Here is a 16,167-nt window from a genome sequence, read left to right as displayed (position 1 = left end):
TGTTATGCTTTGGTCGACATTAAATTGTTGATGCTTCACTTTAATATAACTATGAAGCACGGACAATCTTAGGATTAGGCGTGTGAGTCGGGCACGCATTGGTGTCCGACACTAACACATAATTAGATTGAATTATGTGATTTTCTCAATTATTATCGGTGTCGGCGTGTGTGTCAATGTTTGTGTTGTGTCCAGTCTCAGTGTTTGTATCCGGTTTTCATAGGCTTGTATGAAATGATTTGATTAGTTATTAATAAAGCACATAAAAGTAGATTACTGGAATATACATCTTTCAGTCGAATTAGTGCTGAAGAGGATTGAGATCCTTCAATGAACTGTCTGTAATGGGCGAGATAGTAAATTAGTTATGTCTATGACTGTTTTTGCCAAACCCATAAAATTTGCAACATTGAATTTAAGCAACCTGTTAACAGTTGGAAGTAAACCTTCTTGGATCGGCACAATAAATGGAAATGATGTTTGACCCTATATATAGATGTAACTATATTTAGATGTAACTATCTCATTAGATCGAATTAACTTTTCTCACTTGGAATATTCTACATTGATCAATACAAATAGTTTAAGTTTTTCTCTTATTTCTTTCATTTATGCAATGTTTCATAACACTACTATACTAACAATTATGTCAAATTTGGACCTAAATATTAGCTCAATTGATTTGAACAAGTACTTCATGAAAATAACCGGTTAAGATTTAGCTGGGAAAAAAATAATATTAAGATGATAGTTTCATAATCTATTTGTTTGTGTGTATTTCAAAATAAACAATTACAATTATAGTTAAATTATAGTTATGTATGCCATCAGGTAATTAGCAACCCAAACAAAAAAAAAAAATATATAACCATGTATAATTTTAACACAGCTATGATGTTCAACACAGATTCCTTACAAATTTTTTGACTAACCAATACTTAATTTTGTTTTCATCTTAACCCACTATGAAAACGTCTTAAATGGTGTACTCCGAACCATTTTAGAGTACACATTTATGAAGAATGCATAGGTAATTATGATGAATTAATTAAGTAATTAGATAATTAAAAATTTAAAATGAAAATTGACAATAGAAATAAATAAACGAGAATGCTCTTCTTAAATGAATAATGAAAAGGAAAATTCTCGTTTAAGGAGGATGATACTGTCTTGGCTTAAAATTCTTGAAAACATGGCCGCATGCAAAGCCAGCCACAACTTCATCTGGTTTAGGTTTAGGTTTGGTTTAGGTTTATGAAAGTGGTGATGAAGGTAGGAATGAGAAGGGCACTGTTGCTTCTGGTTTGATGAAAATGAGGTGAAGTGGGAGGTCATATGGTGTTTGTTTAGGAAGAGATGGTGAGTGAGTGTGTGTTGGTGGGTGGGTGAAAGGGGGTGGTGGTGAACTAAATAGTATGGTATCTCTGAATGAAGAAAAAAAAAACTCTTCATCTCTAACAATAAACAAACAAGCAAATGAAAGGAATAGCTAAAATCTAACAAAAAATCAAAAATTGTGATTAAATTATGTTGACATTTTAATGCTGTTTAGTTGGCCTTTGACTCTTAAATTATGATACTTTCATCTAAGTAGGTTTTTTTTTTATAATTAGGTTTTTTTTTATATTTATAAATGATACATGTTTTAATTTAATTTCTACGAAATTCACAATTTTTAAGTTTAATCCCAACAAAAAAAGTTTAATCCCAACAAAGTTTTCCCTATTGAACAAAATTTGGTTCTTTGAAATTAAGGTTAAATATGTTTTTACTCCTTACAAAACCACGACCTCTTAAGTTTATTCCTTATTTAATTTTGAAGGTAATTTTAGTTCTTCATAATATTTTAGTTTGTTAGAATAGTTCTTATTATAAAAACTATTGATAAAGAATTGATATTTTCAGTACTCAAAATAGTCCCTATACAAAACAAATATGGACTAAAAGTGAAATATTTTTTTGATGACTAAACTTGAAAGCTTGTGACTTTGTATGGACTAAAAGTGTATTTAACCCTTGAAATTATTATGGATGCGTTTGTTTAAGATTATATTAAGAAAAAAACTATTTTTTAAAACAAAAAGAATTACATTTTTCATTTTAATAATGTTTGTTTAAGATTTTTTTTAAAAACCATTTTGTTGGAAATAAATCATTTTTAATCTTAAAATGAAAATTTGATCCTAATAGCTTTTCAAAAATTCACTTTTAAAAAAATAAAGAGCTTTTCATTTTTCTAAGTGAATGAACATTAATTTAGGGATTTCCCTGACATATTTTGAAAATATCATTTAACTAAGGTTTGAGAGGTTTTATTGTGTCTGCGTTTTTCTCTCTCACACTCCGCATTCTCACTTCTGATTCCTCTAAAGCACCGACGTTTTTCATCACAGCATCACCGACATCGTCTTTCCTCATAAAACCAACCCGTCCCCGTGTTTTTCAAAACCATCGTATATTCCCTTACTAAACTTTACCTCCTTTCTTAAAACAACCGCTTCAAGTTTTGTTTTGTTTGTTTTTCCTCTTTTATCCTTAGTTTTCTTTGGTTTGAGATGCATTTTTTTTATTTAGTTTTTCATTTAGAAAAACCAAATCAAAGAAAATGCATCTCAAATCAAACAAAAAACAAAGGAAAACAGAGGGAAAATGAACGAAACAAAACCTGAAGCGATGAAAGAATGTATAAAGCTCAGACAAGGAATTAATGACACTTTTGGAATACGCCGGGCAATGCAAGGAAAAATGATAAATGTGATGGTGAAAAAATACCGGTGCTACTACGAAATCACAATAGAGAAAGCTAGAGAGAGAGCGCCATCAAGAAAATCTCAGACCATAGGAAAAACTATCACTCACTTAGAAAATAAAAAGTTCAATTGGTAATTGGAACATTTTATGTAGGGTTCGAACCCATAATATTCTCCACACTAAAAGGTGTGTGAGCAGACTACTTAACAAAAATAAATTGTGTGTTTTGAAAAAATCCAAAACAAACACACCTATGTTTTGTTCATGAAAAGTTGGTAAGTAAGAAGAAAAAAAATATGCTGAATTTTTATACTTTTCACAAAAAGTCTAAAATTTAAATGAAAAACGAATAAAGGAGTAAGAAATAGAAAATGTAATGCTCATTCTAATTGAATAATGAAAAAGCTTTTTATCCCCACTTTATCGCATTAACTTAAATTCTTAGCTAAAAATTAATTAAAAAAGAAATACTCCCTCCGTCACAAAGTAAATGCACATCTTTAATCTTAAATATTTTTAAAAATGTATCAACAAAAAAATATAAAAATTTAATATTTTGAAAATATTCATCAAGACGAATCTAACAATATCTTGTATGCTATACCATTTGTCTTTATAAAATAGTAAAAAAAAAAATATTGCCAAAGTCTGTTATGTGAATAATGCACATAGTCGATCTAGGTCATTTATTTTGAGACGGAAAGAATAACAAAAGATTAAAATATTATGGATGTTGTGATTGAATATAGTTTTTATAAAAGTGGTGGTGAGGTTCTAATGAGAAGGGATGCATGGAGAGTGTTTTATGGTTTTTTGCTGGATGTTTTAGAGGAGATGGTGAGTGACTGAGTGTGTGTGGGTTAAAGTGGTGTTTAAATAAGACCCTGAAGGGTTGTGCTTTGATTGATTGGATTGGTTAACACAATTTTTGGTTGTTTTTTATACAAAAAAAATAATATATTATTCATTTTGGTTATGACATCCATAGTACACCCTCACATGGTCTCTCCATAGCAATAATAATAAAAAGACAAGAGAACGTAAGGAATAGATAAAAAGAGATCAACACAAGATCAAAATTTACATAACAATAGTAGTTATGAGAATGGAAATATGATGGAGACATCTCAATGGTCATTAGCTACCTTTCAACTCTGTCGCCATGGTTTCCCATGCATTCTTTGCTAGAAAAGATGTAAAATAGTTAGAGAGGGATAAAAGGTTACGTAAGTCAAAATGATTTTTGGTGTTGTGAATACTAACTATATCCACTTCTTGTAAATTCAAGATCGTAGGGGAAATAAATATGTTTTTTTGTTTCTTTAAATATATCAACACTTAGTTTTATCCCCTCTAAAAATTCCATTTTAACTATGTTGCTTTAAAGTTACTATCACCAATTTTAGTCATTGTTCTTTTATAAAAGTTCATGTCACAATGTACATATGACATTTTTTTTTTTATGTCAAGTCATTGATAAAACCATAAAATAAAACTATTTTCTAGTTATTTGTGAACAATCAAGGTGCGAAACATAACAAAAACGGAAATGCTACTTGCGGTACTTACAAGTCACAATCAATGTGTATGATTGTCGATTCAATGGTTATACTTTTTCTTCTCTAAAAGACTCTGGGATATTGCATGCAAAGGAGGATATCCAAGAGTGAACGTAGTTTAAGAAAGTTGTAAACAAAACAAGTAAAAGAAAGAGAAGATGAAATTAAGACTTAGTCACATAGATATACTTGGGTGTAAAATATTTTAGCAAACAAGGAATATTTGATAAAATCTTAACAACAAATAAATACTCCTATAATCTAAATGCATGCATGCATGCATGCATCATATGTGAATAATTTTCATTTGGAAATTGTTTTCTTTTAGAAAAAATAAACAATCAAGAAACTGAGAAAATATCGTTAGAGGTCAAAATAATCATGAAAAATATCGTTAGAGGTCAAAATAATCATGAAAAATAGTGAATTGTTAAGAAACTTGCTGGAAAATAAGGCTTGAATCCTTGTCAAAAAAAAAAAAAAACTTGAATGAATTATCTATCTAATCTAACCGATATTCTTGCAGTACTATCTCGATCACTTTGGATAGGTTGCACTGGTTTTTCATCTTCTTGTTCTAGCAAACTGAAAGTCTTATAGATAAATTAGAACAAAGCTGCTAGGTTCAAACTCAAGATATTATATTTGCGTTTGTGAATTTTAGGTAGTTTTTAACATTTTGTCTATAGAAAAAACACAATAATAAAATACGAGTATAAAGGGTGCTTCAATCCAGTTTCAAATAACCGATTCACAAATCACCTTAATGCAATTTCAAACTAAACAAATTATCGTCTACATACAAACATTGTAATGGAGCAACAAATATCACACCTAAATTATAGACGCAACCCTTAACTTAGATTAAGTCAATATCTTAATACACTCTAAAACCAAAGATAGTTCATGGACTATAAGTTAGAGAAAATATACTCACTTCGATTGAAGCTCTCAGATAGCTCAACCATAGAGTAGCAAATAAGAATAAAAAAATTCTTAGGAGCAAGAGACAAACAAACGAAACAAATCCACCGACGTAGTAACAGAAAAACCTAACCAGTTGAACAAAGACTTAGGTTGGAAAAGAAGAAGCTGATTAGAACTCATAATTAGTCGAATTAACTAACCGGATACAAGACCTGCATGAATTGGACAAAAATAACTTTTTCCTACACTCGAAACAAGTCGAGTATCAACTTCACCACTATATGTATTCTGGTTAATTAAAAGATTCGAACTTTTTTTCATCAAGTTGAGAAATAAAATGATTCCCTCTGTCCCATATTGAGTGACACAGTTGACTCTATCACACAAACCAATGCATATGTTTTATTTTTAATATTTTAATTCTCCATTAGAAAAAATTATGAAAATTTAATATTTTAAAAATATTCATCGAGACGAATCCAACAACATCTTATATGATATTATTTATCTTTGTATATTAGTAGAAAAATGTAGTCAAAATATGTTAAGTCAATATTGCACATTTTCAAATAGGTCATCTATTACGGGACGGAGGGAGTAGATATTTAATTGATGTCATTTTTTCGTTAATTTAAAATTGACTTACTTCTTCACACACACAAAGAGTAAATAGTTGAAATACTTCATTTCATTTTTGATGATTTTACATTTGAGATGTTAATTCAGTAATAACATATTAGTCTTGCTCGGTCCTAGTAAACGGGAGTCAAGTGGACGAATTTTTGTTTGAACGGGATTGAGGCAAGGTGATATTCTTTCTCTTTTTCTCTTTTATTTATTGGCAATCGACCAAATAAAAAAATAATTAACGGGCTTGCCCAAACCGACCAAATAATATAACATGTTGTTATTTTACCTCACCTAAATCGAAGTATCTTATATGATTCTGGTCTTGGGTTTGTCCAAACCAACCCAAGCCAACCCACATACATCCCTAACCTTCCGTTTGTTGATGACACTGTTATTATGGGGGAAGAGAGTTGGGCTAATATCCGAGCATTGAAGACAAACTTTACTCTATTTAAAGTGATTTCAGAGTTCAAGGTTAATTCTAAGAGCATGTTAATCGGGGTTAATGTTCCTGATTCGTGGTTGACAGAGACTTCAGCAGTGTTGAAGTGTAAAATTGGCCATGTTCCTTTTGCATATCTTGGATTGCCAATAGGTGGTGACCCAGGCGTATTTGTTTTAGGCAACCACTAGTGGATAGAATTAAAAAAAAAAAAAAGATTGACTTGGTGGAAAAGTAGAGAGTGATCGTTTGGTTCTTATTAAATTTGTCATGTCTTATTAAATTTGATCTCAATGAAATATAAAACATGTCTAAACTTAATATTATGACATATCTAATATATTTTTACGGCATATTCTTATTACAAAATCTACTGTTGGATTGAAACTATTATTATATGGAGAATATTAACCAGTGCCCTTGGGGCATTGGTTAAGCAGCTAAAAGTGGTAAGATTTTATTAAAAAGTTGTGTAATAATTAATTAGTCAAAAGTAACATTTTATATTTCCAAGCCAATTTTTCTACTTTTAGATTCCTTAACCAATGCCCCGGGGGCACTGGTTAACAAGACCCTTATTATATAGATGGGAGCTTCTACGGTGCAGTCATGAAACTAACTTTTTTGAAAAAGTTAATTTTGATCTTAATGTTTGATTCATTTTTAAATTCATTTTTAAAATTGTTGATTACTGATTAATGATCAATAGTAATTCATCTAGTAATGCTTGCAACATCTTGGACTTACAGGTACTATTTTATCGTTGGAATCTTTAACATGCAAACAGAGTTGATGATATTATGTGATAGTCTTAAGTGTTACACTTTGTGGGGTGTTACGCTTAAAACAAGGTAGGATAAAATTAGATTAAGTGCAGTCTTGTTAATCTGATGAATTGGTGATACTATGAGGACTGAACTTTTGATGTCATTGTACAAACAGTGGGTGTTACTCACAACATTTTTGATGTTATAGTGTTAACTTCACCAGAAAAGTCATTCTCATGACTTCACCATAGAATTTTCCTTATATAGATAGATAGGAGTACATAACATGATATTAATATGAAATTATTTTATATGTCAATGAAAATTAATTTGTGTCTAATAAACTTTTATCACACGACAAAGACATTCAAGCCACATTCAAGAACAATGATCCATGAACACCTAATTTCATCTGATTTGAGCCACCACCACCGTTGTTGTTGTTATCATCATCATTAGAAGGATCATCATAGTTATTACGACCATCACATTCCTTACACGATTGATTAATATCAAAAGCATTCTTCAAAACATTTTCAGCTAACTTCCTTTCTGCAAACTCATCCTTTTTCTTACTATAAGCTATGGCAGCTTCTATATCATCATCAAAAGTACCAAGCCACTTCCTTGTTTTTTCAAATGGATCACAAATTTCAGCAGAATACCTTCCCCATTTTCTAAGCCATACACCTTTGAACTTACTAGTTGGAATCTTGTTTGGATTGATGTCCTTCACATACAGCTTTCTGGCCACTTCGTCCTTTGAATTTACTATTATTATAAATTTTGAACTATCGTCTTTTTTGCATGATGCTTCAATCTTTTTGTTTTTGTTGATGGATGTTTTCTTAACCATTTTGATATCTGAAAGGGAAAAAAAAAATTAGATCGTAAAAATCAATATTGTGAGTATCAAATCAACAGACAATATCAAAATCTCATTATTTTCCTTAACCTAAATAATAATAATACAACATTTATATTATTTTTATCATGTATTATCTCTAGATTGAAAACATATATATGTAAATGATATTTTATTTGAAATGGTGTCTTTTGGAAAGGAAAAATAAATAAACAACCGAAAAAACCAAAAGAAAAATTGTTAGAGATTAGCTAACAAAAAACATGAATTGTGAATCTTACCGAGAAACAAGACTTGGCTAAATTTTCTGACTGGTTTTCCTTTTCTCTCTCAAAATTCTCACACTCAAACTTTGTTTTGATTTTGCTCTTCTTGTGCTTGCAATGGAGCGGCTTTTATAGTCTTCATGGACACTTTTTGAGTAGAGAAAGTCTTCACTTAATTTGGAGTTATATGAGGGAGGCAAGACTGAATTAAATTCCGGTCAACAAAGTCATATTTTTATTTTTACACATATCTAAAAAAAGTAAATTAATAAATATGATGATAATTTCACCAAATTATTTTTGTTTTTTTTAAAGGACCAAATTATTTTTGTTAGGAGTTTATTTTCATCACCCTTATTAATTCATTCACATATTATACACCTGCAACTCCAAGATTTTAATTCAAAACCCCATTTTTTTTTTATTTGTCTCGATCTTTATATCATATCACTTTCTCTATTTCTTTCTCTTTTATAAAATACAGATTGAATCTACGAGTGTCTAAAGACCATTGTCCATTATATTATATTTGTTATAGAATTAGGTGAGTATTTTAATTGTTTAATTGCATGTGTTGGCCTCTAATGTTTATTTTTGGTTTTAAGTTGGTCTCGTATGTTTTAAACGTTAGAAATGTTGGAATAAGTTCATCTCTTCCGTCAGTTGACCGTTAAAAATTAACACTTGGCAAACGAAATACACACTTGGCATACGTGGCAAATTAAAATAAAATTAATGCCACATAATATAACTTTTTCAAAAGAAAAATGAAAAAAAATGTTTTAAATGTTGTGAGATATTTTAATAATAATTTTTTAATGTTTTTTTTCACTTTCATCATCTTTCCAGCATCATCATCAAAAATTCATCTTCATCCCAGAATCATTTTCATCACACCCTAGTTTATACCTAGAAAATCAATCGAGCAGAAAAACTTAATTGAAAATCAACCCAGGAAAATCACACCTAAAAAAACCAACCCACAAAGATCAAGATTTTTTTTTTTTGCGGTGACGATGATGAGTTTTTTTTTTTTTTTGCTTGATTTTTGTGGTGGTGAAGATGATGGCTTGGTGGAAGATGATGATGTTGATGTTGGAGTAGATATAAGCTTTTTTTTGTTTTATTAAACACAATATTATATGGTATTTTTTTTAAAATAATTAATTAATTACGCAGTGTGTGTCCACGTGTGCCATCTGTTTGGCAAATGTTCATTTCTAACGGCCAAGTGGAAGGGACGAACTTAGGTTAAAGTTGCATACGTTTTGGACAAAAAAAAATCTTTGGAGGGAGTTTCGAACCAACTTAAAACTTTTAAAACATATGAGACCAACTTAACACCTAAAATAAACATAAAGAACCAAACATGCAATTAAACCAATTTTAATTATATACACATTATGTAGAAACTTCACTGCTATACTTATTATGAAAAAAAATAAAAAATCTGAACATATTTCATTAATGTATTTTTTTTAATTCAAAATTCAAGAACTTACCGAAGGTTGGGTCTAGCTAGCAAAAGAGGGTGGATACTCCTACCACATGGTGAACCATTGTTCGAATCGTAATTGAAATAATTATTTATATTTAGTGTTTAATATGCCTCAAATAAAATTAATTAAGGGAGTACAAAATTTATTTTTGAAAAATTAATTAATCAAGATATAACAAAAAAAACTAAAAGAAATTGTTAGAGATCAAATAACGAAAAGTAGTGAAATGTGAATCTTATTGAAAAATAAGGTTAGACTAAATTACCTAACTGATCTTTCCATTCTCTTGCAGTATTCTCACACTCACTTTGATTTGATTTTACTATTCTTGTGCTTGCAATGAAATATCTTATATAGACTCTTCACGGTATAATTTTAAAGTAGAAAAAACCTTCACTTATTTTAGATTTATCTGCACGAGCGAGGCTAACTCATACTCGATTCTAGCCAATAACAATCTTAATTTTTTGTTTCGCACGTATTAAGAAGAGGAAATGAAAGATATAGAAATGATAACTTTTCCAAATTGTTTTTATTCATCACCATATTGAATGCAAAGTGTAGCATAATGACTTGAAAGTGTATTTTCAAATGATGTTTCTCGCTTCTTTATGAACCTAACATATGGTTTGAACTTGTTTTATAATTGAAGTAAAGATACGGTTTGAAGTTGCTAAGAACACAGGTTAGGATAAGATAATCCACTTTGCACGTCCAGCAAGTAATTCATCAGAGATTAGTCAATGTTTAGCGGCAACGAATCCTTTATACCTATAACAAGATTATATAAAAATATAGATAGATATCAATTTAATTATTGACTCCCTTCTTCTTTTTTGGTGTATATATCTCCGTTTATAATAGCTAATGGCTTTGGCTTTAAACGAACGATTCACAACTTAAAAATTAAATTTAATAATTTCAATTCTCGGAAAAACTAAGTGTTATACATCTGTATATGAAATATATACGTAGAATTTGAGACAACCCCTCTTAAACAAATTTGTGTAATAGATCATGAATTTGTTTTTAATGTATTCTTAATCCTATTTTCTTTTTTATCAAGATTCTCAAACCTATTATATCATGAAGAAAAAAAAAATTGTTATTAGATACTAGTTATATGCAGTTATTTTCTGTTAGTTTTGTTAATTCTGTTGGTTTATCATTATGGTGTTATCGTCACCTATATAAACCTCCTTTGTATCTTTCATTCTTCAATTAATCCAACGAGGTATTTCATAACGATCTACTTTACCATGTTAAGAAATAGATTATATCCAACCATTCAGGAAAGGCCTATACAAAAACTCTATGAAGGGATATTCTATTTAAAAGAAAAGATTGAAGGAAAAATAAATAGAAAGAGTAAAAAAACTGTAATTGGATCAGAAGACCCAACTTATGATGAGACAATGTATAAATGTCTTGTAACTTTTTTAAGCTATGCTACCCAGAGTAGAATTTGAAGGTTTAGGCTCAATTCTTATGAATTTTTTATGTAGAGTTTTCAAGAGCCAGAATTTATATTTCAAGTTGTATACATACCAATACCAATTTAATTGAATGCGAGTTGAGTTTGATCCCTACTAGTCCGTGATCACTAAGTCACAAACTTATTCATACAATAACATATAATCCAATTAATACTAATCTGTCTTACATTAGAATGGTGAAGTTTCTGGCATTACACCCATCTACAAAGGCATGGACAGACACGAAGTACCATCAAATAAAACACAGTGGCGAAAATCTTTACATTCCGTACCGAGTTCTCTCACTACATCCTTGCTAATATTTGACTTATAGAATCTTAAATTGTTAAACAAAAATTGATCAAAGATCCTAAACTGAACCCCCCTGCTACTATACAATATCAATGGAACCATTATGTAACCGACAAGTAACTTACATTGCAAAAGGATAATAAATGGTACATCATGAAATGTGTGCAAGCCCAACTGCGTGTATAGGGCTTAAGACACAAATGTCCAACAAGCTAGATTTGAACTTTACCATGAATTTTGGATGGTATATAAGACTCTGTCAAGAATGAAAGTGTATGAACAGACAGTGCTTCGATTTCAAACTTCACTCCTTTCTGCAACATCATTTTGAGCTCCAACCTTCATAACAAAACATTAACAAAAGACGCATGCTATAAAATCTCAAACCAGTTGAACAAAAAGACAGATGTAATGTAAATAAATGTTACCTCCATTGTGGCACCTCCCTTTGCAGGTAGCACCTAAGCAACATGGCTTCAATTTTTCTCTTGTCTAATAAGAATATTGAAGTCACCATATTGATTAGAGCAAATATCCAACTATGCAAATCTGAAGCTCACAAGTAATATCAGTTGGTACCTTCAGCAGTCAAAGGAAGGAGGCACTGTTTTGGAACAAAGTATCTCTCAGAATCTGAAGGAAAAGCTCCAAGCCAGTGTATCTCAGGGACACGAAGATGTTTCGTGTCATAAGCCATTTGCTATAAGAACAGTGGGAAATGGATTAGTGAAAAAGACAGCGAAGATGAAACTCGGTCATTAGACAAAGATTTGATCCACTCAACAATCATGTATACTTCATGTTGAGAACCCTGTAACAAAAGATATGCATGTTGAAGTACTTCTGAACTGATAAACTTACAAATACTAACCATTGAGCCAAATCTATAAGTGGTCAAGATATCAAATCCATAGGGATCACAGTCTACCAGGCAATAAGCAGGTATGTGCAAATTCTCAACAAGAAGCCGCAAAAACCTGTTAGGATACAAAATGGATAAAATCAAAAAATAACTAGATACATTTGCAACAGTGATAAATTAGACACGTTCAAATGGTGCAGTACAAAAAGGTAAGCTGGCATATAGCTTGGAAGCATATTATCTTAGGAAATTGGCAGAGATTTTTCACACCTTCTTGTAGGAATATCTGGGTAGCCTCTTCCCTGCAAAAGGATAGTATTCAATCAAAGAAGTATTGAAGCAGAAGAGGCTAAGTACTTCAGAAAATTGCTTACAGAGATGACAATGCAATGGTTTGATTTGCAGAACTGGTCATTTGCTAATCTCTGGAAAACTGCAAGTTCAACATCGACTCTCTTTTCAATAGGAAGTCTCAAGAAAAAAACTTTATGTTTCTTATTGTTTTACCCCTAAAAAATACAGCATTTGCTTGCCTGATTCTTTCTCGACAACTAATATGTAACGAGCCGCGCTTACAATATCTATGGGCAAAAAGTAAAGCAATGTTAATTCTCGGCACTTGTAACTTTTTATTTAATATGAAGTAGACAATTGTATTAGAAGGAAACTAAAAAATGTAGTGTATTCATCCAGAAAATAGGATACCTTTAATTTCTTCAACATAAACAGGAATAGGGTGGGCCTGCAGAAAAGCTAAACGTTAGTATGTAATTTAAATGGTAAAAATTCTTCAAGGTTAGTTCTTAGTTCTTACGGTGTCGGGAGAACTGATGCAGTCAAATATCTTTTTTCCTTCGACAAATCTTATCCAGCCCATAACTAACCTATAGTAGAAACAAATTTGAGCCATAGGTCTTATTAGTTGAACACATTTGAACACAAAATAGAATATGAATATATAGCAGCCAAACATCAGCCTTGAAAAAAGTGATTAGTAATTGTCAATGCAGCAGAAATAGAAACTTAAATAACTGAATGGCACATGTGCTAGCCCCATTAATGTTCCAAGCACAGACTAGGAAGAATCATATTTCATCATTGACATCATTTTGATATCAATGAAATTAGTGAAAACAACAGAAGGTCTCAGAATTCCAAAAAACCAATATGTACTATCCTTTGATGTTCATAACTTTTAGATGCATCAGGGCCAGGGATTCACAGTGGGAGTGGCGATAATTTGTTTTATAGAAATGTACACATCATAAAATAGTGCATTTTCCATGATTGAGTGTGATCTCATCACGTAACCATTCCCGGCAGAAACCTACAAAAAAAAAAAATGAAAGTAACGACGAAACATGGTTAACTTTCTGTTTGAAATGAATATGCAGCAAGAAAAACATAGTGTAAAAATCAGTTGATGCTTTTATTCACCAAAATCCACAAAATTAAGAGATCCAAACGAAAATAAAAACAGAAATAAATTGATGAAGTGCAGAAAATCTACCACATTGAGGTTATGGCGGCTGCACTGCATCAAGACACATATATCATTAATAGCATGGTCCACAACTGACTGGTCTGCAATGTGAAAAGAAACAAAAAATACACGAAAAAGAAGTCAGTATATGTCGAGGGTGGGGAGATAGACCTTTACCCTACAAATAAATATTTTAAGAATTAGCAATATAGCAGTCATGATACTAGCATTTAAACAATCTCATCTATAAGATTGACGCGAACTAAACCTGAGTACAATGAAGAATCTTAGTAAGTTTATACAAAGGCTTATGAATAATTCTTTATTAAAAAGTGAATGAATTGAATTTTATCACACACGTCGATGTCCAACACCGACATTTGCCAGACACCAGACACGGCTTCTATCAGAAGCCATGAAGCACAAACACACGGACACTGGATACGACACGGACACTGACACATTGACACATAATAATTTGAGAAAATTACATATTTGAGAAAATGACATAATTCAATGTAATTAAATGTGTCAGTGTCGTGTCGGACACAGATGCGTGACCGACACCAGGACACGCCTAATTTGAAGAGTGTTAGTGCTTCATAGATTAGAAGTGTCGGTGCTACAGAGATAATTCATGACAGTCATAATTAGCTATTGAAAATCAATACAAGATATACTAAAAGAGTGTTAGTATCCATATGATCCATCATGTTGCGAAATTCTGATGACTCACCCAAAAAGACAGATGGATGCATGTAATAAATGTCTCTTTTTGAACTATGTTTATTCTCTTGTAAAAGCTTCTGAACAATCACCAGAACTCTCAACATCGCATCTAAAAGCAAAATAACAAAAAAAAAAAAAAAAAAAAAAACTCAAAACCTAGAGAACAGGAATACAATGAGTAAACTACTAAATTAGTCCCTTACTTTGTACGCCAATTTCAAATAGGTCCCTGGGATTATGAATATTTCAAAAAGGTTTGTTACACTATTTAATTGTCAAGATGATCCCTGTGTTTAACCATTCATTATTACTTAGATCCCTATATCAATTTGGTCCTTATATTTAACCACTTACCACCAATTTAGTCCCTAGCATACTTTCAGAAGTTCTAACATAAGTAAAATTTGACAGAGTCACACACCTTTTTAAAATATTCATGATCTCATTTGTAACATTACCCATTGATGAAAGTAAAAGATAGAGTGAGTGACCTAATCTGCGAACATGCGTTTCTTTGCAAAGTGTTAGAACTTCCTTTCCGACCGGCAAATCGGAGCCACAGAAGCTGTGAAGAACATAGAAATTAAACAAAAATGATGAATACGATAAATGATGAATGTGAGATTTGAGATTAGAAGAGAACGAACCAGTTGGAATCTGAAAGAGAACAGTGATTTTTGAATCGATCAATGAGGATGATCGGTGATTTTCCGTTGGTTAGGTTAACGAGCAAACTTCGAGTGAATTCTGAATTGAAAAAACGAATGAGATTGAATAGTTAGGGTTAGGGAAATTCAGAATCTGGTGTTTGTGAAGAGGAAGAAGAAGAAGAAGAAGAAGAACCTTTGATCTTGGTGAGTAGAAGAATGGCATTCTCTGCTTTTTGTGATTCCAATTTCATTCTCTTTCCCTCCATTTTTCCAGAATCTTCTTCTTCAAGTTTCAATTTCATTTTCATTTCCAGTGATTTATGAATTTGAACGTTTATGCAAACGCGCGCTAAAAATGGATTTGAATCTTTTAAGCATTTTATTACTCTGAAAAAATGTGTTTGGGACCTCGGTAAAAATAGTGTCAATTAGGTCAGCTACAAATCAACAGGAAATTAATAAATTGACAAATTCTGAAAATATTTAGTGTATGTTTGGTTATGTTTGAAAAATTCAATGTGAGTGAACTATACTATAAATCTATATACTATTTATTAAAATTGATGGCATGTAAATTTCCATTTTTGCCCCTAGGAGGGGTAATTTGGTAATTTTATAATTCATGGCTTTGGTTGAGTGCCAACTCACCAATGGCCTATGAATTTCCATTTTTGCCCCTAACCAATTTTTTTAATTATTTTTTAATTTTTATATTTTTAATAACTTTTAACTATTTTCCAATTTTTATATTTTTAATTATTTTTCAATTTTTTCTCCTAAATTCAGTTGCTTCTACATTGCCGTTGTGAGAGATTAAGGTATCGTTTGACCCGGCTTTTTTCCAACTTCTCTACATTTTTAAGGAGAAGTTAGGCCAAACACAATATCAATTAAGTACTTACTAAAAAAAGTACTTTTTTTAAATGCATAAAATTGAATGGAATGAGCTT

The 16,167-nt window shown here is 31.0% G+C and overlaps 1 protein-coding gene across 1 annotated transcript; it reads right to left on the bottom strand.

Moving 5' to 3' along the window:
- Window positions 1-11,322: 11,322 nt before the first annotated feature.
- LOC146925182 (meiotic recombination protein SPO11-1-like) lies at window positions 11,323-15,636 on the bottom strand. The gene is made up of 15 exons (XM_085710164.1): window positions 15,411-15,636; window positions 15,215-15,314; window positions 15,059-15,132; window positions 14,575-14,676; window positions 13,866-13,939; window positions 13,667-13,682; window positions 13,170-13,240; window positions 13,061-13,097; window positions 12,889-12,936; window positions 12,730-12,788; window positions 12,626-12,657; window positions 12,365-12,470; window positions 12,073-12,193; window positions 11,922-11,985; window positions 11,323-11,832 (listed from the first exon to the last, which is right to left on the bottom strand). The coding sequence occupies exons 1-15, from the start codon at window positions 15,523-15,525 to the stop codon at window positions 11,706-11,708; spliced, it is 1,146 nt and encodes a 381-aa protein (XP_085566290.1). The 5' UTR covers window positions 15,526-15,636; the 3' UTR covers window positions 11,323-11,705.
- Between the last annotated feature and the right edge of the window lie 531 nt (window positions 15,637-16,167).

Source organism: Medicago sativa, chromosome 5 (genome assembly GCF_051527215.1).
Source record: "Medicago sativa cultivar Bolivia chromosome 5, Bolivia_mono, whole genome shotgun sequence".
Taxonomy (NCBI): Eukaryota; Viridiplantae; Streptophyta; class Magnoliopsida; order Fabales; family Fabaceae; genus Medicago; species Medicago sativa.
This window is presented reverse-complemented; position numbering and strand designations above follow the sequence as displayed.